The sequence below is a fragment of the Salvelinus alpinus genome, chromosome 13 (assembly GCF_045679555.1).
Source record: "Salvelinus alpinus chromosome 13, SLU_Salpinus.1, whole genome shotgun sequence".
Taxonomy (NCBI): Eukaryota; Metazoa; Chordata; class Actinopteri; order Salmoniformes; family Salmonidae; genus Salvelinus; species Salvelinus alpinus.
The window spans coordinates 52466807-52488481 of record NC_092098.1 but is presented as its reverse complement, the minus strand read 5'-3'; the positions used below and the strand labels follow the sequence as shown (position 1 = coordinate 52488481).

General features: G+C 44.2%; 1 protein-coding gene across 3 annotated transcripts in view; it reads left to right on the top strand.

The window, feature by feature from the left end:
- Positions 1 to 227: 227 nt before the first annotated feature.
- LOC139537910 (serine/threonine-protein kinase TAO1-B-like) overlaps positions 228 to 21675 on the top strand; it is a 70651-nt gene continuing 49203 nt past the window's right edge. For 2 of the 3 annotated variants that reach the window (XR_011667618.1, XM_071339794.1), the window contains exons 1-2: positions 228 to 787; positions 20348 to 20619. Coding sequence is in view for 2 of the 3 variants with exons in the window: in XM_071339794.1 (XP_071195895.1) it covers positions 20488 to 20619 (132 nt within the window). In the remaining variant the exon portion in view is untranslated. The remainder of the gene's footprint in view (positions 788 to 20347; positions 20620 to 21675) is intronic. The other variant, XM_071339796.1, reaches the window with a different exon arrangement.

Here is a 21675-nt window from a genome sequence, read left to right as displayed (position 1 = left end):
ACACATCGATGACCCACCAAAGCCACACCCCATTTCTGTTTGAAAATGTAGTAAAAGTAGGAGTTGGACATTTTTTGGGGGGTCCAAAGTTAAAGCTCATTTCCTACAATTCTACACATTTTGCAATTGCTTATGACTTGTTCATATGCTTGGGGGCATGTCCCCCCCATCCACAATTTCGCCTATGCTGTCATATAACCAACTATGAGTTCCCTCTTTGCCACACCTCCTCCACCCTACCGGTGGGGATCCAGATTGCGGAGGTTGACTAGATGGCTCGCAGGGGGATAGGCGACAGTAACTTCAGCACCCACCCGGGGGAAACGGCGACAAGGCCATTCAAGGGAAACCTTGTGGCCAAAGTGGCACATTAATCGTACGGGCTGGAACTAGGGCTGGCTGTCACCTTTCAGTTTTAACGGAGTTTTGCATGTTTTGACATCTTTTGCCCCGTGATTGTCAGGAGGAGGTGAAGTCTCACAGCCGCCATCTTTGGAAACTGACTGGGGAGGAGTAGAGAACTTCGTTGTCTGGCTGGTTTGTTACCAAATAAATCTTTAGCATATTTTCAGGACCTCGACTGACCTGTTATTCTCTACACACATTATACTTGTTTTTTTTCGGTTGACAGCACACAACGAGTCGGCATCGTACAACCTGGAAAAAGCTAGCTAGCAAACTCCAATCTGTACTTCAGACTCGAGTCAGTTGGTTGCGCCCTTCTGCACCGAGTCCTTCCTTGCCTTGGTCATTCTCTCCGGTTCTACCTGAACCTGGCCTCTGATAGGTAAGTGTCAGCTGTAGATTCAGGCCAACTTCTAGTAAGAAACGTTTATCTGGCTAGCTCACGTTAGCAGCTCACGTTAGCTGAGTTTCTTAGCTAGCCAATTTAGCTAATGAGCTATTGCTACAGTAGCGTTACCATTGATACGATAGATAGCCAACTAGGACGCCTATGATGTGGATGGTTAGCTAGCTAACTGGATGTCGGAAAATAATCTTTCCTTTACTGTACATTTGGGGAATGATAACTAACGTATGTAGCTAGCTATATGGCTAACCAACAGTAGCTAACGGTTAAGCTTGAAGCGAATGTCTTATTTTAACGTGTAAACATTTAAGTGGCAACTAACGTTAGTTACCTGGTAAACTGACAAGACAGATTTTCAAAATGCAGACAAAACATGTAGATATTCACCTTTTAGCTACAGGTATCTGCGTTTAACACCTGTGTGTAAAACGGAAGGACACCACAAATGTGTTGTCACTGGAAAAATACTGTCCGCAGTAGCTGTGTTAAACTGTGTACAGTAAGTGTATATTTAGCATTTGTGAAATATTGTTGATGTGATATGAAGAGTGCTTTATGTTTCTAGAACTTTACCACAATTGAGAATTGATTCACGTTGAGATTGAGTATTTGGCTGCAAGAGCCAATTCGCCTCTAACCAGAACATGTAAGGTCCTTGGACTATAAGGAGTAACGTTCGGCCGCTTTAGTCCATTATGGGTTAGTATCAAGCTATTCTCAGTTGTGCTAGCCAGCTAATCCTTTTCTATATAGTTTTTTCCCCCCCTTCTGTGACACTCCCTTGTTGTTTTTCTCACTGTGCAACTCCCCCCCAAGCTACTAGCTGGTGGGCTTGCCACTGCAACAATGCTCAATATCACGGCACAAGACTGGGACACAGCAGGTGTGTATTCATTACGTCTCGCAACGGAAACAGTTTACTGTTTAAAAACCAAACGGAAACAAACAACGAAAGGAGGAGAGACCTAGCCGAATTTGTCCAAACCGAAAACGAGAGATTCTGTTGGAGTAAACGGTTTATTTGTTGCAGAATCGGCGTAATGAATACACCCCGGTTTCACTGCTAAGTGAAATGTTTACAGACATGCAATTAAGCAACTTGACAAATCGGTTATAGTTATTCGGGTATGGCTTTATTGTACGCTTGTATTCATTCATGGCCGCTGATGGCTGGTTTGTGAGTCGCATTCCTCATTTCTGTGTGTTGACATTGCGTAACATTCTGACTCGACAAGCTCTTCTCTCTTGGTCCTGACTGTGCCTGTTTGCCAGTGTTGCATACTCAAATGGTGACAGAATGTACTTAGAGCTTTTTGCCATTATCTTTTTATTTGTTAGATAATGGCAAGTTGGCAACAACTCCCCATTTTGTCCTTCCTGCTGCACATCCATGTGGAGTGTTGGGAATGATGATGCAATATATTATTGCGTTTATAAACAACATTGTATTTAAGCACTTAGCTTTCTAGGAGTCTGAATGTACAGTACAGTAGGCTATATCACAGCCAGCGAGTGGTATTAGCTAGTTATCAACACACTAAGAAGGCCTCACCTGCAATGAACGATTGAATTGTCCATCACTAGACTAGTGAGAGTTTAGCTACATGGGTAGTAGCTGTTTTAAATAAAACAAACACATTATTAAACAATGCAAGGATAGTGGGTTTGATTCTCGGGACCACCCATACGTGAAATACGCGCACGCATGACTGTACTTCGCTTTGGATAAAAGCGTCTGTTAAATGGCTTATGGTCTATGAATGAAACGGCGCGTTGGTCCGTTGAACTAATTCAACCCTACATCAGTCAATGAGTTGTTTAATAACTGCCCCCCGCTGGGAACGGAATAACGTGGTAATTAACTACAATGACCATAATCCATTGTGTATAACATAGTTCTCGACTTGATTTCTCAAGTGAATTATTAAGATTTCTCTCTAGAGATCCTGTGCGTTGTAGTGGAGGGGGCCAACTAATTAACTAATTGACTGATGTCGGTTCAATTACTTGACTTCCACGTAGCTTGTTTTTTTCCCCCGTGAGCCCAATGTGCCGCAGGGCTCAAAAAAAATACCTACATGGAATTTAAGTAATTGAACTGCCCCCCCCCCCCCCCTTTCCCCGCCGCAGACCTGGTCACTGTTGGCACACTGACTGTACTATAGTCTATTGGACTCATACAGCCTCCCTCTCTCTCTCTCTCTCAGCCAGAGCCAGTCCACCCTAGGCCCCATGCAACCTCCCTCCCTCTCTCCCAGCCAGAGCCAGTCCACCCCAGGCCCCATGCAACCTCCCTCCCTCTCCCAGCCAGAGCCAGTCCGCCCCAGGCAACCTCCCTCTCTCTCTCCCAGCCAGAGCCAGTCCGCCCCATGCAACCTCCCTCCCCCTCTCCCAGCCAGAGCCAGTCCGCCCCATGCAACCTCCCTCCCCCTCTCCCAGCCAGAGCCAGTCCGCCCCATGCAACCTCCCTCCCTCTCTCCCAGCCAGAGCCAGTCCGCCCCATGCAACCTCCCTCCCCCTCTCCCAGCCAGAGCCAGTCCGCCCCATGCAACCTCCCTCCCTCTCTCCCAGCCAGAGCCAGTCCGCCCCATGCAACCTCCCTCCCCCTCTCCCAGCCAGAGCCAGTCCGCCCCATGCAACCTCCCTCCCCCTCTCCCAGCCAGAGCCAGACCGCCCCATGCAACCTCCCTCCCCCTCTCCCAGCCAGAGCCAGTCCGCCCCATGCAACCTCCCTCCCTCTCTCCCAGCCAGAGCCAGTCCGCCCCATGCAACCTCCCTCCCTCTCTCCCAGCCAGAGCCAGTCCGCCCCATGCAACCTCCCTCCCCCTCTCCCAGCCAGAGTCAGCCCCTCCCACCCAGCGAGCCCAACCCAGCCACCCTGAGAGAGCTGGGGCCTATTTTTAGGAGCTGGCTTGAAGATTACTGTTTTTTTGGGGGGCAGATTAATGCAGGCTTTGAAGGGACTAAATTGTGTAAATTGTTGTATTTTTCCCTGTGCCCTGTTAGGGGCGGATTTGATGGCGTGGTAGCATAGTGAGAGTTAGGTGTGTGTGTGAACAGTATGGAGGAGTAAATCCTCTTTGTTTTTTCTCTCTACTCAGACTGTCACCTTGTGCTTATGTACACTACCGTTCAAAAGTTTGGGGTGACTTAGAAATGTCCTTGTTTTGAAAGAAAAATCACACTTTTTTTTGTCCATTTAAAATAACATCAAATTGATCAGCAATACAGTGTAGACATTGTTAATGTTGTAAATGACTATTGTAGCTGGAAACTGCAGATTTTTAATGGAATATCTACGTAGGTGTACAGAGGCCCATTATCAGCAACCATCACTCCTGTGTTCCAGTGGCACGTTGTGTTAGCTAATCCAAGTTTATAGGCAAATTGATCATTAGAAAACCCTTTTGCATATATGTTAGCACAGATGAAAACTGTTGTCTTGATTTAAAGAAGCAATAAAACTGGCCTTCTTTAGACTAGTTGAGTATCTGGACCATCAGCATTTGTGGGTTTGATTACAGGCTCAAAATGTCCAGAAACAAAGATCTTTCTTCTGAAACTCATCAGTCTATTCTTGTTCTGAGAAATTAAGGCTTTTCCATGCGAGAAATTGCCAAGAATCTGAAGATCTCATACAACGCTGTGTACTGCTCCCTTCACAGAACAGCTCAAACTGTCTCTAACCAAAATAGAGGAGTGGGAGGCCCCGGTGCACAACTGAGCAAGAGGACAAGTACATTAGTGTCTAGTTTGAGAAACAGACACCTCACAAGTCCTCAACTGGCAGCTTCATTAAATAGTACCCGCAAAACACCAATCTCAACGTCAACAGTAAAGAGGCGACTCCGGGATGCTAAAGAAGGCCATTTTTATTGCTTCTTTAATCAGGACAACAGTTTTCAGATGTGCTAACATAATTGCAAAAGGGTTTTCTAATGATCAATTAGCCTTTTAAAATGATAAACTTGAATTAGCTAACACAACGTGCCATTGGAACACAGTATGGGGCTCTGTACGCCTATGTAGATATTCCATAAAAAATCTTACGTTTCCAGCTACAATAGTCATTTACAACATAAACAATGTCTACACTGCATTTCTGATTAATTTGATGTTATTTTAACGCGGGGGGGCGTACTTTCAAAAACAAGGACATTTCTAAGTGACCTCAAACTTTTGAACGGTAGTGTATGTGTGTACATGCATACAGTATCAGTCAAAGGTTTGGGGACACCTACTCATTCCAGGGTTTCTTTATTTTTACTATTTTCTACATTGTTGAATAATAGTGAAGACATCACAACTATAAAATAACACATATGGAATCATGTAGTAACCAAAATGTGTTAAACAAATCAACATATATTTTTATTTTATTTTTATTTTTTTATTTAAATTTTATCCCCTTTTTCTCCCCCCTTTTTGTGGTATCCAATCGCTAGTAATTACTCTCATCGCTACAACTCCCGTACGGGCTCGGGAGAGACGAAGGTCGAAAGCCATGCGTCCTCTGAAGCACAACCCAACCAAGCCGCACTGCTTCTTAACACAGCGCGCCTCCAACCCGGAAGCCAGCCGCACCAATGTGTCGGAGGAAACACCGTGTACCTGGCCCCCTTGGTTAGCGCGCACTGCGCCCGGCCCGCCACAGGAGTCGCTGGAGCGCGATGAGACAAGGATATCCCTACCGGCCAAACCCTCCCTAACCCGGACGACGCTAGCCCAATTGTGCGTCGCCCCACGGATCTCCCGGTCGCGGCCGGCTGCGACAGAGCCTGGGCGCGAACCCAGAGACTCTGGTGGCGCAGTTAGCACTGCGATGCAGTGCCCTAGACCACTGCGCCACCCGGGAGGCCCATCAACATATATTTTAACACATTTCTGGTTACTACATGATTCCATGTGTGTTATTTCGTAGTTTTGATCTCTTCACAATTATTATACAATGTAGAAAATAGTAAAAATAAAGAGATATCCTTGAATGAGTAGTTGTGTCAAATGTTGACTGGTACTGTACATACTAGAGGTCGACCGATTATGGCATGGCCGATTTTAATTAGGGGCGATTTCAAGTTTTCATAACAATCGGCATTTTTGGATGCCGATTTATGGCTGATTTACATTGCATTCCACAAGGAAACTGCGTGGCAGGCTGACCACCTGTTACACGAGTGTAGCATGGAGCCAACGTAAGTTGGAAGCTAGCATTAAACTTATCTTATAAAAAACAATATTCACATAATCACTAGTTAACTACACATGGTTGATGATATTACTAGGTTAACTAGCTTGTCCTGCGTTGCATATAATCAATGTGGTGCCTGTTAATTTATCATCGAATCACAGCCTACTTCGCCAAACGGGGGATGATTTAACAAAAGCACAATCATTGCATGAATGGACCTAACCATCAACATCAATGCCTTTCTTAAAATCAATACACAGAAGTATATATATATATATATATATATATATATATATATATATAAATAAATACAATTCGGCCTATTAATCGGTATCAGCTTTTTTTTGTCCTCCAATAATGGGTATCGGCGTTGAAAAAAATCGTAATCGGTCGAACTCTAGTACATACAGTTGAAGTCGGAAGTTTACATACACTTAGGTTGGAGTTATTAACTTGTTTTTCAACCACTCCACAAATTTCTTGTTAACGAACTATACTTTTGGCAAGTCGGTTAGGACATCTACTTTGTGCATGACACAAGTCATTTTTCCAACAATTGTTTACAGACAGATTATTTCACTTATAATTCACTGTTTCACAATTCCAGTGGGTCAGAAGTTTACATACACTAAGTTGACTGTGCCTTTAAACAGCTTGGAAAATTCCAGAAAATGATGTCATGGCTTTAGAAGCTTCTGATAGGCTAATTTACATAATTTGAGTCAATTGGAGGTGTACCTGGGGATGTATTTCAAGGCCGAACTTCAAACTCAGTGCCTTTTTGCTTGACATCATGAGAAAATCAAAATAAATAAGCCAAGACCTCAGAAGAAAAAAAAACATCAGTCAGGAAGTTAAAGCTTGGTCACAAATGGGTCTTCCAAATGGACAATGACCCCAAGCATACTTCCAAAGTTGTGGCAAAAGGACTTAAGGACAACAAAGTCTAGGTATTGGAGTGGTTATCACAAAGCCCTGACCTCAATACTATAGAACATTTGTGGACAGAACTGAAAAAGCGTGTGCAAGCAAGGAGGCCAACAAACCTGACTGTCACACCAGCTCTGTCAAGAGGAATGGGCCAAAATGCACCCAACTTATTGTGGGAAGCTTGTGGAAGGCTACCCAAAACGTTTATTAAACAATTTAGTTATTAAACAATTTAAAGGCAATGCTACCAAATACTAATTGAGTGTATGTAAACTTCTGACCCACTGGGAATGTGATGAAATAAATAAAAGCTGAAATAAATCATTCTCTACTATTATTCTGACATATCACATTCTTAAAATTCTGTGGTGATCCTAACTGACCTAAGACAGGGAATTTGTACTAGGATTAAATGTCAGGGATTATGAAAAGCGGAGTTTAAATGTATTTGGCTAAGGTGTATGTAAACTTCCGACTTCAACTGTACATGCATACAGGGCCTTTAGAAACTATTCAGACCCCTTGACTTATTCCACATTCTCTTGTTACAGTCTGAATTCAAAATGTATTAAATATATTTTGTTCTACCCATCTACACACAATACCCCATAATGACAAAGTGACAACGTATTTTTGGAAATCTTAGCAAATGTATTAAATGGATAAACAAATATCTCATTTACATAAGTATTCACACCCCTGCGTCAATACATGTTAGAATCACCTTTTGACAGCAATTTCAACTGTGAGTTCTTCTGGATAAGTCTCTAAGAGCTTTGCACACCTGGATTTTACAATATTTGCACGTTATTTTAAAATTCGTAAAGCTCTGTCAAGTTGATAGACAACCATTTTCAAGTCTTGCCATAGATTTTCAAGCGGATTTGAGTCAAAACTGTGTCTAGGCTACTCAGGAACATTCGTTGTTGTCATGGTAAGGAACTCCAGTGTATATTTGGCTCTGTGTTTTTGGTTATTGTCCTGCTGGAAGGAGGATTTGTCTCCCAGTGTCTGTTGGAAAGCAGACCGAACCAGGCTGTCCTATAGGACTTTGCCTGTGCGTAGCTCTATTCCCTGTTCTTTTCATCCTAAAAAACTCCCTAGTCCTTGCTGATGACAATCATACCCATAACATGATGCAGCCACCACCATGCTTGAAACTATGAGGTGGTAGTCAGTGGTGTATTGGATTTGCCACAAATAAATATAATGCTTTGTTTTCAGGTCATTCATTTCATTGCCACATTTGTTGTCGTTTTAACTTTAGTGCCTTTTTGCAAACAGGATGCATGTTTTAAAATATGTTTTTATTCTGTACAGGCTTCCTTTTCACTCTGTCATTTTAGGTTAGTATTATTGAGTACCTACAATGTTGAGCCATCCTCAGTTTTCTCCTATCACAGCATTTAAACTCTGTTTTAAAGTCACCATTGGTGACCTCATGGTGAAATCCCTGAGCGGTTTCCTTCCTCCATGGCAACGGAGTTAGGAAGGACACCTTTATCTTTGTTGTGACTGGGTGAATCGATACACCATCCAAAGTGTAATTAAGAACTTCACCATTCTCAAAGGGATATTCAATGTCTGCTTTTTTTGTTGTTGTTTTTTGCGAGGCTTTGGAAAACCTCTCTGGACTTTATGGTTGAATCGGTGTTTGAAATGCACTGCTCGACTGAGGGACCTTACAATTATCTCTATGTGTGGAGTACAGAGAGGAGGTAGTCATGAAAAAAATCATGTTAATCACTATTAATGCGCACAGTGAGTCCATGCAACTTTTTATAATGTGACTTGTTAAACAAATGTTTAATCGTGAACTTATTTAGGCTTGCCATTACAAAGGAGTTGAAACCTTATTGAGTCAAAACATTTCAGCTTTTTATTTTTAATTAATTTGAAAAAATGTATAAACATAATTCCACTTTGACATTACGGGGTTGTGTGTGTGTGTAGACTAGTGACACGGTATCTAAATGGAATACTTTTTAAATTCAGGCTGTAACACAACAAAATATGGAAAAGGTCAATGAATGTGAATATTTCCTGAAAGTACAAATGATAAATGATCATGTCTACTGCCTGCAGTGATTTGAGGCCTGAACGGCCGTGTTGATTGTGGGATTATGCTCTCTCTAGGCCTATTGTCTCTATATTGAAGTGGTGTGTAATTTCTACTATGTTTGGTGATTGGTTGACTTTTCACTCTGTGTTCATTCTGTACATGAATGATTTGACTCCTATATTTTATGTCTGTTTTACTATAGTCTGAAGAGATTGAGAGGTCACAGGTTGGAAAGCAGACCCAAGACCGGAGATTTACGGGGTTTTTCCCCCACCGACATGACTTCTAGCCTACCTGTTATCTCATTAAACATTAGACTAACCTTACCTCTGCATATGACCTTGTTATTGTTTTATCTGTAAGCAGGCAGTTGATGGTTAACGTAGTCTCTGAGTCCCCTCAGTTAGGGCTCAGGGTTTAGGCTTTTTATGGAAGATTTTACAGCACAAAGAAAATCAATACCACACTGCATCAGGAGAATAAATGTTCTGTGTGTGTGTGGCACTAATTGTGTGTGTGTGTGGCACTAATTGTGTGTGTGTGTGTGGCACTAACTGTGTGTGTGTGTGGCACTAACTGTGTGTGTGTGGTAGAGGTCGACTGATTTATTATTTTTCACCGCCGATACCGATTATTGGAGGGCCAAAAAAAGCCGGTACCGATTAATCGGCGGCTTTTTTTTGTTTGTTTGTTTTTATTTATTTATTTTAAATTGAATTTTTTTAATTTTTAATGTTTTTATTTATTTATTTGTAATAATGACAATTACAACAATACTGAATGAACACTTATTTTAACTTAATACATCAATAAAAATCTATTTAGCCTCAAATAAATAATGAAACATTTTCAATTTGGTTTAAATAATGCAAAAATAAAGTGTTGGAGAAGAAAGTAAATGTGCAATATGTGCCATGTAAAAAAGCTAACGTTTAAGTTCCTTGCTCAGAACATGAGAACATATGAAAGCTGGTGGTTCCTTTTAACATGAGTCTTCAATATTCCCAGGTAAGAAGTTTTAGGTTGTGGTTAATATAGTATTTATAGGACTATTTCTCTCTCTACCATTTGTATTCCATATACCTTTTGACTATTGGATGTTCTTATAGCCACTTTAGTATTGCCAGTGTAACAGTATAGCTTCCGTCCCTCTCCTCGCTCCTACCTGGGCTCGAACCAGGAACACATCGACAACAGCCACCCTCGAAGCAGCGTTACCCATGCAGAGCAAGGGGACCAACTACTCCAAGTCTCAGAGCGAGTGACGTTTGAAACGCTATTAGTGTGCACCTCGCTAACTAGCTAGCTATTTCACATCGGTTACACCAGCCTAATCTCGTGAGTTGATAGGCTTGAAGTCATAAACAGCGCAATGCTTGAAGAGCTGCTGGCAAAACGCACGAAAGTGCTTTTTGAATGAATGCTTACGAGCCTGCTGCTGCCTACCACCGCTCAGACTGCTCTATCAAATCATAGACTTAATTATAACATAATAACACACAGAAATACGAGCCTTTGGTCATTAATATGGTTGAATCCGGAAACTATCATTTAGAAAACAAAATTGTTTATTATTATCGCATATACCCTGACTCTGCGTGCAATGAACGCAAGAGAAGTGACACAATTTCACCTGGTTAATATTGCCTGCTAACCTGGATTTCTTTTAGCTAAATATGCAGGTTTAAAAAATATATACTTCTGTGTATTGATTTTAAGAAAGGCATTGATGTTTATGGTTAGGTACACGTTGGAGCAACGACAGTCCTTTTTCGCGAATGTGCACTGCATCGATTATATGCAACGCAGGACACGCTAGATAAACTAGTAATATCAACCATGTGTAGTTAACTAGTATTTATGATTGATTGATTTGCTTTTTATAAGAAAAGTTTAATGCTAGCTAGCAACTTACCTTGGTTTCTTACTGCATTCGCATAACAGGTGGGCTCCTCGTGAGGCAGGTGGTTAGAGCATTGGACTAGTTAACTGTAAGGTTGCAAGATTGAATCCCCGAGCTGACAAGGTAAAAATCTGTTGTTCTGCCCCTGAACAAGGCAGTTAACCCACCGTTCCTAGGCTGTCATTGAAAATAAGAATGTGTTCTTAACTGACTTGCCTAGTTAAATAAAGGTGTAGATTTTATTTTTTTAATAAATAAAACAATCGGCCAAATCTGTGTCCAAAAATACCGATTTCCGATTGTTAAGAGAACTTGAAATCGGCCCTAATTAATCGGCCATTTCGATTAATCGGTCGACCTCTAGTGTGTGGCACTAACTGTGTGTGTGTGTGGCACTAACTGTGTGTGGCTGTGTGTGTGTGTGTGGCACTAACTGTGTGTGTGTGTGTGTGTGTGGCTTGCACGCTTGTTTTATGTGTCAGACATCAACACTCTGTCTGCTATCAGTGTTCCCTTAGGTAGAACTGGTGCACCCACCAACTAAAAGAAAATTAGAAGCACAACAAAATCTAGGAGCACCAGAAGATATATAGCAATATTGGGCCTATATGAATTGTAGCTACTTTTGAAGCACATGTTGTACTCTATAAACTCATATTTAACCCTGTAAATACATCTGTTTTTATTTTAAAAATCTAAATATAGATACAAAAGCCTGTATTTTTTTTAAATGACATTCTTTTGTGCAATATTAGGTTTCTACATTTTAAATTCAGTGTTTCTGCTGCAAGTCATTTATTTAGCTTCCACGCCTCAAAAAATATGCAACATGAAATAATGTTTCTGTGGAGGTGCACTCTGAAGATGCTAGAACAGTCCACGTGTACTTGTCCTTTTTTCCCAAACAAAACAAGTAACGATGAGAACATGACAACCACATAGTATAATAGATGTATCTATTTATGTAGTCGTCGTGTGTTCTGTGCGAGATGAATATATATATATATCTGTGGATCTGTTGGGGTGGAATGTGAATTGGAGTGGGTCCAGAGTGTCTGGGATGATGGTGTTGATGTGTGTCATGACCAGCCTTTCAAAGCACTTCATAATAAGGACTTCTCAGTCTTTCTACATTCTTCAGAGGGAATCGGCACGTCGTCCCCGGCGACCCTATGCCACCCCACTTCTTGTGTCGTGTTTTTACTTTTGAGTGAAAAGAAGTGGGGTTGAGTCCTGAGCTGCCTTGATCTGGCCACCTGGGCAAGGTGTGTCTTTGTGATAATTCCACCCAAATGACCCTGCTGCCCCACACACACACAGGAGGTCCCGTACCGGGAAGACATTACATTTTCTTTTACCCATGTTTTTTTTTAAAGCCCTACAAAGAATATTCAAAGCTGATTTCTTACATTTTGAGGAAAGACCACCAGAAAGACTATATTTGTTTAATGGACCGACTGTTACTCTCGTGAAAGGAGGATAAACTGCACTGATGTCTGCAACAACATGTACCTAGGGCTCTGAAGATTGAGCTGCCTCGTGCTAGCCAGCTGGAAAACAATGACGTAGGAAGCCATTTTTTTTGTATTGGTATTTAGCTACAGTGCCGTGAAAGTATTTGCCCCCTTTAAGGTTTTTTTGGAGACTTTTGCATATTTTTGATACTGAATATTATCAGATCTTCAACCAAAACCTAATATTAGATAAAGGGAACCTGAGTGAACAAATAACACAATTTACATACTAATTTAATTTATTTCATAAACACTGTTATGCAACACCCAATGTCGCTGTGTGAAAGTATTTTCCCCCTTACGCTTAATAACTGGTTGTGCCACCTTTTAGCTGCAATGACTCGACTCAAACACTTCCCGTAGTCGTTGATCAGTCTCTAATGTAAATAGAGGAGGAATTTTGGCCCATTCTTCCAATGCAGAACTGCTGTAACTCAGCACCATTTGTACGTTTTCAAGACTACCTGCCGCCCCTACACTCTAACCACCAGGCTACCTACCTCCCCTACACTCTAACCACTAGACTACCTACCTCCCCTACACTCTAACCACTAGGCTACCTACCGCCCCTACACTCTAACCACTAGGCTACCTACCGCCCCTACACTCTAACCACTAGGCTACCTGCCGCCTCTACACTCTAACCACCAGGCTACCTACCTCCCCTACACTCTAACCACTAGGCTACCTGCCGCCTCTACACTCTAACCACCAGGCTACCTACCTCCCCTACACTCTAACCACTAGGGTACCTGCCGCTCCTACACTCTAACCACTAGGCTACCTGCTGCCCCTACACTCTAACCACTAGACTACCTACCTCCCCTACACTCTAACCACTAGACTACCTACCGCCCCTACACTCTAACCACTAGACTACCTACCGCCCCTACACTCTAACCACTAGGCTACCTACCGCCCCTACACTCTAACCACTAGGCTACCTGCCGCCTCTACACTCTAACCACCAGGCTACCTACCTCCCCTACACTCTAACCACTAGGCTACCTACCTCCCCTACACTCTAACCACTAGGCTACCTGCCACCCCTACACTCTAACCACTAGACTACCTTCCCCCCCTATACTCTAACCACTAGGCTAACTGCCGTCACTACACTCTAACCACTAGGCTACCTGCCGTCCTTACACTCTAACCACTAGGCTACCTGCCGTCCTTACACTCTAACCACTAGACTACCTGCCACCCCTACACTCTAACCACTAGGCTACCTGCCGCCCCTACACTCTAACCACTAGACTACCTGCCGCCCCTACACTCTAACCACTAGACTACCTGCCGCCCCTACACTCTAACCACTAGACTACCTGCCGCCCCTACACTCTAACCACTAGACTACCTGCCGCCCCTACACTCTAACCACTAGACTACCTACCCCCCTACACTCTAACCACTAGGCTACCTGCCGCCCCTACACTCTAACCATTAGGCTACCTGCCACCCCTACACTCTAACCACTAGACTACCTGCCACCCCTACACTCTAACCACTAGACTACCTGCCACCCCTACACTCTAACCACTGGGCTACCTGCCGGCCCTACACTCTAACCACTAGGCTACCTGCCACCCCTACACTCTAACCACTAGGCTACCTGCCGGCCCTACACTCTAACCACTAGGCTACCTGCCACCCCCACCCCCACCCCTACACTCTAACCACTAGGCTACCTGCCACCCCCACCCCCACCCCTACACTCTAACCACTAGACTACCTGCCACCCCTACACTCTAACCACTAGGCTACCTGCCGTCACTACACTCTAACCACTGGGCTACCTAATCCAGTCCAAGCAGGAATGCATGATATCTACATGTTTTGATATGCAACCTAATCCAGTGATTTATGAATTTTGTGTTGACAATTTGGCTATTTGTGTTATTTTCCTGTCTTTTTTTTTGTTCAATAGATATTTTTTTTGTCTAAATCTTTAGGTGCACTAGTATTCTATATAGATCTTAATTCAGTTGGCGCTAATTCACCACCTGAGGAAGTGGAAACTCAAAACACATTTAGCTACATCGCTAACTCTAAATACAACATCTACTGCTCTTAGTCATGTATTAATCTAACAGTAAATGCAACCCCCCCCCCCCCCCCCCCCGTTGCAATGAGGCCAAGTGCACTCGCGCTGGCCGATACTCAATTTCACGTGCAAAGTATATCAAACACATGGCAGATATCCTGATTGTAAAACGGTGTGCTTTGAGCTCATTAATGATAGTTGAGAAAGCTGAGAACCTTATCTCTATAATATGGACAACTGGCTTCCAACGTTTTTTTTCTTATTTTTTTCCCCCCCACAATTGCATTTAAAAAAAAAAAAACGTTATACAATAACAAGTGGCACACGAGGGGGGACAGAGTGTGAGAGGGCTGCTCATTTACAGCAGCCGCCCCCTGTGCTCAGTTTGTCAGCTGATGTTGGAGACCGTTTTATAAAGTTAAAAGCCCATTCAAACCTGCACATAGGCTAGTCCTCATGTTCAGAAATCTGCCCCCCCCCCTCCTCACTCCCTGTGTTTTTTTTAAATGAGAGCTCTACCGTGGTACTACAGTGTGGTTGTTGTGGTGATTTGCACATCAGAGGCTGATGCTTTAAGTCCCAGAGGATCTCAATGTGCTGACACACACACACCACTTTTCAATACACTCAATGAAACGCATCCCTCCACCCTCACTGCACTCTGACCCCACTTCTCTCTCTCTCATTAAGATAATAGCCTCGTTTACCGTAGTAAACCCTGGATGATAAATCAATGATCGCCTGATGTATGTGCGGTGCTGTTGCTCGCCCAGTCCGGTCGTTTTCAAGATTTACTGGATTTACTGTTGTAAAATTCCACCAACTTTTCCCAAAATCCCCAGGTTTTCTAGGAATCCTGGTTGGATGAGTCGGCTGTTTATACTTTCATTTTTAATATTTTTTTATTTAACCTTTTATTTAACCAGGTAGGCTAGTTGAGAACAAGGTCTCATTTGACACTGCGACCTGGCCAAGATAAAGCAAAGCAGTTCGACACAAACAACAACAACAGAGTTACACATGGAATAAACAATCAATAATACAGTAGAAAGATCTATATACAGCATGTGCAAATGAGGTATGGCAATAAATAGGCCATGGTGGTAAAGTAATTACAATATAGCAATTAAACACTGGAATGGTAGAATGTGCAGAAGATGAATGTGCAAGTAGAGATACTGGGGTGCAAAGGAGCAAGATAGATAGATAAATAAATACAGTATGGGGATGAGTTAGATTGGACGGGCTATTTACAGATGAGCTATGTACAGGTGCAGTGATCTGTGAGCTGCTTTGACAGCTGGTGCTTAAAGCTAGTGAGGGAGGTAAGAGTCTCCAGCTTCAGAGATTTTTGCAGTTCGTTCCAGTCATTTGCAGCAGAGAACTGGAAGGAGAGGCGGCCAAAGGAAGAATTGGCTTTTGGGGGTGACCAGTGAGATATACCTGCTGGAGCGCGTGCTACGGGTGGGTGCTGCTATGGTGACTAGTGAGCTGAGATAAGGCGGAGCTTTACCTAGCAGAGACTTGTAGGTGACCTGGAGCCAGTGGGTTTGGCGACGAGTATGAAGCGAGGGCCAGCCAACGAGAGCGTACAGGTTACAATGGTGGGTGGTATATGGGGCTTTGGTGACAAAACGGATGCCACTGTGATAGACTGCATCCAATTTGTTGATTAGAGTGTGTGAGGCTATTTTGTAAATGACATAGCTGAAGTCGGATCGGTAGGATGGTCAGTTTTACGAGGGTATGTTTGGCAGCATGAGTGAAGGAGGTTTTGTTGCGAAATAGGAAGCCGATTCTAGATTTAATTTTGGATTGGAGATGTTTTAATGTGAGTCTGGAAGGAGAGTTTACAGTCTAACCAGACACCTAGGTATTTGTAGTTGTCCACATATTCTAAGTCAGAACTGTCCAGAGTTGTGGTGCTGGACGGGTAGGTGCAGGCAGCGATCGGTTGAAGAGCATGCATTTAGTTTTACTTGCATTTAAGAGCAGTTGGAGGCCATGGAAGGAGAGCTGTATGGCATTGAAGCTTATCTGGAGATTAGTTAACACAGTGTCCAAAGAAGGGCCAGCGGTATACAGAATGGTGTCGTCTGCGTAGAGGTGGATCAAAGAATCGCCAGCAGCAAGAGCGACGTCATTGATGTATACAGAGAAGAGAGTCGGCCTGAGAATTGAACCCTGTGGCACCCCCATAGAGACTGCCAGAGGTCCGGACAACAGGCCCTCCGATTTGACACACTGAACTCTGTCAGAGAAGTAGTTGTTGAACCAGGCGGGGCAATCATTTGAGAAACCAAGGCTGTTGAGTCTGCCAATAAGAATGTGGTGATTGACAGAGTCAAACGCCTTGGCCAGGTCGATGAATACGGCTGCACAGTAATGTCTCTTATCGATGGCGGTTATGATATCGTTTAAGACCTTGAGCGTGGCTGAGGTGCACCCATGACCAGCTCTGAAACCAGATTGCACAGCGAAGAAGGTACGGTGGGATTCAAAATGGTCAGTAATCTGTTCGTTAACTTGGCTTTCAAAGACCTCATAAAGGCAGGGTAGAATAGATATAGATTTGTAGCAGTTTGGGTCTAGAGTGTCACCCCCTTTTGAAGAGGGGGGTGACCGCGGCAGCTTTCCAATCTTTGGGAATCTGACGATACGAAAGAGGTTGAACAGGCTAGTAATAGGGGTTGCAACAATTTCGGCAGATCATTTTAGAGAGATGGGGTCAATTGTAGGGGTCCAGATTTTGCAGCTCTTTCAGAACATCAGCTATCTGGATTTGGGTGAAGGAGAAGTGGGGAGGTTTGGGCGAGTTGCTGTGGGGAGCACATATCTGTTGACCGGGGTAGGGGTAGCCAGGTGGAAGGCATGGCCAGCCGTAGAAAAATGCTTATTGAAATTCTCAATTATAGTGGATTTATCGGTGGTAACAGTATTTCCTAGCCTCAGTGCAGTGGGCAGCTAGGAGGAGGTGCTCTTATTCTCCATGGACTTTACAGTGTCCCATAACTTTTTTGAGTTTGTGCTACAGGATGCAAATTTCTGTTTGAAATAGCTAGCCTTAGCTGTCCTAACTGCCTGTGTATATTTGTTTCTAACTTTCCTGAAAAGTTGCATATCACAGGGGCTGTTCGATGCTAATGCAGAACGCCACAGGATGTTTTTGTGCTGGTCAAGGGCAGTCAGGTCTGGAGAGAACCAAGGGCTATATTTGTTCCTGGTTTAAAAAAAAATTGAATGGGGCATGCTTTTTTAAGATGGTGAGGAAGGCACTTTTTAAAGAATAACCAGGCATCTTCTACTGACGGGATGAGGTCAATATCCTTCCAGGATACCCTGTCCAGGTCGATGAGAAAGGCCTGCTCGCTGAAGTGTTTTCGGGAGCGTTTGACAGTGATGAGGGGTGGTCGTTTTGACCGCAGACCCATTACGGATGCAGGCAATGAGGCAGTGATCGCTGAAATCTTGGTTGAAAACAGCAGAGGTGTATTTGGAGGGCAAGTTGGTTAGGATGATATCTATGAGGGTGCCCATGTTTACGGATTTGGGGTTGTACCTGGTGGGTTCATTGATAATTTGTGTGAGATTGAGGGCATCAAGCTTATATTGTAGGATGGCCGGGGTGTTAAGCATGTCACAGTTTAGGTCACCTAGCAGCACGAGCTCTGAAGATAAATGGGGGGGCAATCAATTCACATTTGGTGTCCAGGGTACAGCTGGGGGCAGAGGGTGGTCTATAGCAAGCGGCAACAGAGAGAGTTGTTTCTGGAAAGATGGATTTTTAAAAGTAGAAGTTAGAATTGTTTGGGTACAGACCTAGATAGCCTGCAGAGTTCTGTCTTACTATCTCTGCAGTAGATTGCAACACCGCCCCCTTTGGCAGTTCTATCTTGTCAGAAAATGTTATAGGTAGGGATGGAAATTTCAGAGTTTTTGGTGGACTTCCTAAACCAGGATTCAGACACGGCTAGGACATCCGTGTTGGCAGAGTGTGCTAAAGCAGTGAATAAAACAAACTTAGGGAGGAGGCTTCTAATGTTAACATGCATGAAACCAAGGCTATTACGGTTACAGAAGTCAACAAATGAGAGCATCTGTGGAGTTGGAGTGGAGCTAGGCACTGAGTAGGAGTGGAGCTAGGCACTACAGGGCCTGGATTAACCTCTACATCACCAGAGGAACAGAGGAGGAGTAGGATGAGGGTACGGCTAAAGGCTATCAGGACTGGTCGTTCAGTGCTTTCAGGGCAGAGAGTAAAAGGAGCAGGTTTCTGGGCGTGAGAGAATATATTCAAGGCATAATGTACAGACAGAGGTATGTATGGTAGGATGTGAGTACATCGGAGGTAAACCTAGGCATTGAGTAATGATGAGAGGGTGGTCGCAATGTAGAGGCCAGTTGAGTACCCCCTCGAGCAGATTCCGTCGTAGTCCAGTCGTGAAGGATCGATGGGGTTCTGCGCCCCGTACCGGCGGTGGAAGGGGTCCGGGTATTGTCGCCCAGGAGTGGCTGATGGGCCTCTTAGCTAGCCGGGAGAAAGGGCCTAGCATGGGCTAGCTCCAGGCTAATTGGTGCTTGCTCCAGGACCGACGTTAGCCAGTACTCGGATAGCAGCTAGCTAGCTTCGAAGATCCAGGTGAAAATGTCCAGAGCTTCTGGTAGGAATCCGGGGATATGGAGAGAACATATGTCCGGTATGCTCTGGTTTGAGTCGCGTTGTACAAGCTGGCGAGAGCTTTCCGAGCTAAAGGTTAGCTGCTGACCGCTAGCAGTGGTTAGCTGGATAGTAGCTAGTGAGCTGGCTAGCTTCTGTTGGGATTCCGAATACGAGGTGAATAAAAACCAAGATCCGCACCACATTGGGTGAGGCGGGTTGCAGAGAGTGTTTTGAAGTTAGAAAAAATCAAAAAAAGATTTGCGAAGAAAAGATAAAGATATATCTATATATATAGATATAGATATAGATAGATAGACGGGACAAGACGAGGACAAAAGACATCTGACTGCTACACCATCTTGGATAATATAGTGACTTTGTGGTGTTATTGGTCACGTAGTTGATGGTGTTATTGGTCACGTAGTTGATGGTGTTATTGGTCACGTAGTTGATGGTGTTATTGGTCACGTAGTTGATGGTGTTGGGGGTCACGTGGGTCATGGTGTTGGGGGTCACGTGGGTCATGGCGTTGTGGGTCATGGCGTTGGGGGTCACGTGGGTCATGGCGTTATTGGTCACGTAGTAAATGGCGTTAGGTTTTCCTTTTTCAGAGTAAATAACTCACGGACACTAGAGAAGCTTATCCAGGTTTAATTCTTCCCAAAAGGGTCGTTACAGCTGTAATTCAGACACAGACATGGCTTCCCCCGTGGTGGTATTCATACCCCACTTTGGGTGGTCTCCTCCTCATCGCTAAACATTACATCATCCCTGCTAAGCAGGGAACTAAGTGATATGAGCCTTCAACGGTTCCTCCCCTTATCAGTACTGTGACATGGGATTGTTTTCCCTGCACTCAGCTTCATTATGGCACCACCCCCTCATGTCTCCTTCTGTAACTAATGTTCCTATACTCTGACAAAGTTTACCCCAGAATCCAACAACTGTCACTGACTACAGTTCAAAATCAGTGTTTTCCTCCTGGTGTAGTGGTTAAGACGTTGGTTTCCAGAGCTGGAGACAGGGGTTCACATCCCACCAGGGTTGTGGTTTAATGTTCACTTCACATCTTCTCAGATTTTTGATGTTTGCAACCGACCCATTTTAATTGTTGTCTGTCAAAGGACATGATGTTTCTGGTTTCTCCTGCTCAAATGTTTGTCTGTTTTGATAAATATTGCCCTGGCACCAATATAGTCTCTCTCTCTCTCTTTCTCGCTGTCTCCCTCCAGGTGCCCATGCTCCGGCCCCTCCACTCCAGCAGATGAGTCGTCGACTGCTCTGGCGTAGACGCAGCCGCGCTCCAACGCCCAGATAGTCCCCAGGTCCTGCCCCCCGCCCTGCCGGGAGACAGCAGACTACATTACCCAGCATGCCCTCCTCTGTGCGGGCGGGCAGCCTAAAGGACCCGGAGGTAGCCGAGCTGTTCTTCAAGGAAGACCCAGAGAAACTGTTCTCCGACCTCCGAGAGATAGGACATGGCAGCTTCGGAGCCGTCTACTTTGTATGTACACCCACACACACACACACACACTTCCCTGTCAAAGGAGACACTCCTTCATCTTTATTGAAACAACAGGGCAGGCTCAAGTCTATCTCTAGCTGCCCTTGGTAAAACGGGGCACTGTGCTGTAATAGTCCTCCTGTAATAGTCCCCATCGCCCACCTGTAATAGTCCTCCTGTAATAGTCCCACCTGTTCCACCTGTAATAGTCCTCCTGTAATTGTCATCCTGTTCCACCTGTAATAGTCCTCCTGTCCCACCTGTAATAGTCCTCCTGTCCCACCTGTAATAGTCCTCCTGTAATAGTCCTCCTGTCCCACCTGTAATAGTCCTCCTGTCCCACCTGTAATAGTCCTCCTGTAATAGTTATCCTGGCCCACCTGTAATAGTCCTCCTGTCCCACCTGTAATAGTCCTCCTGTCCCACCTGTAATAGTCCTCCTGTAATAGTTATCCTGGCCCACCTGTAATAGTCCTCCTGTCCCATCTGTAATAGTCCTCCTGTAATAGTCCTCCTGTCCCACCTGTAATAGTCCTCCTGTAATAGGTATCCTGTCCCACCTGTAATAGACCTCCTGTCCCATCTGTAATAGTCCTCCTGTAATAGTTAACCTGTCCCACCTGTAATAGTCCTCCTGTCCCACCTGTAATAGTCATCCTGTCCCATCTGTAATAGTCCTCCTGTAATAGTCCTCCTGTCCCACCTGTAATAGTCATCCTGTCCCACCTGTAATAGTCATCCTGTCCCACCTGTAATAGTCATCCTGTCCCACCTGTAATAGTCATCCTGTCCCACCTGTAATAGTCCTCCTGTCCCACCTGTAATAGTCCTCCTGTCCCACCTGTAATAGTCCTCCTGTCCCACCTGTAATAGTCCTCCTGTCCCACCTGTAATAGTTCTCCTGTTCTATCTGTAATAGTCCTCCTGTCCCACCTGTAATAGTCCTCCTGTAATAGTCCTCCTGTCCCACCTGTAATAGTCCTCCTGTCTCACCTGTAATAGTCATCCTGTCCCACCTGTAATAGGCCTCCTGTCCCACCTGTAATAGGCCTCCTG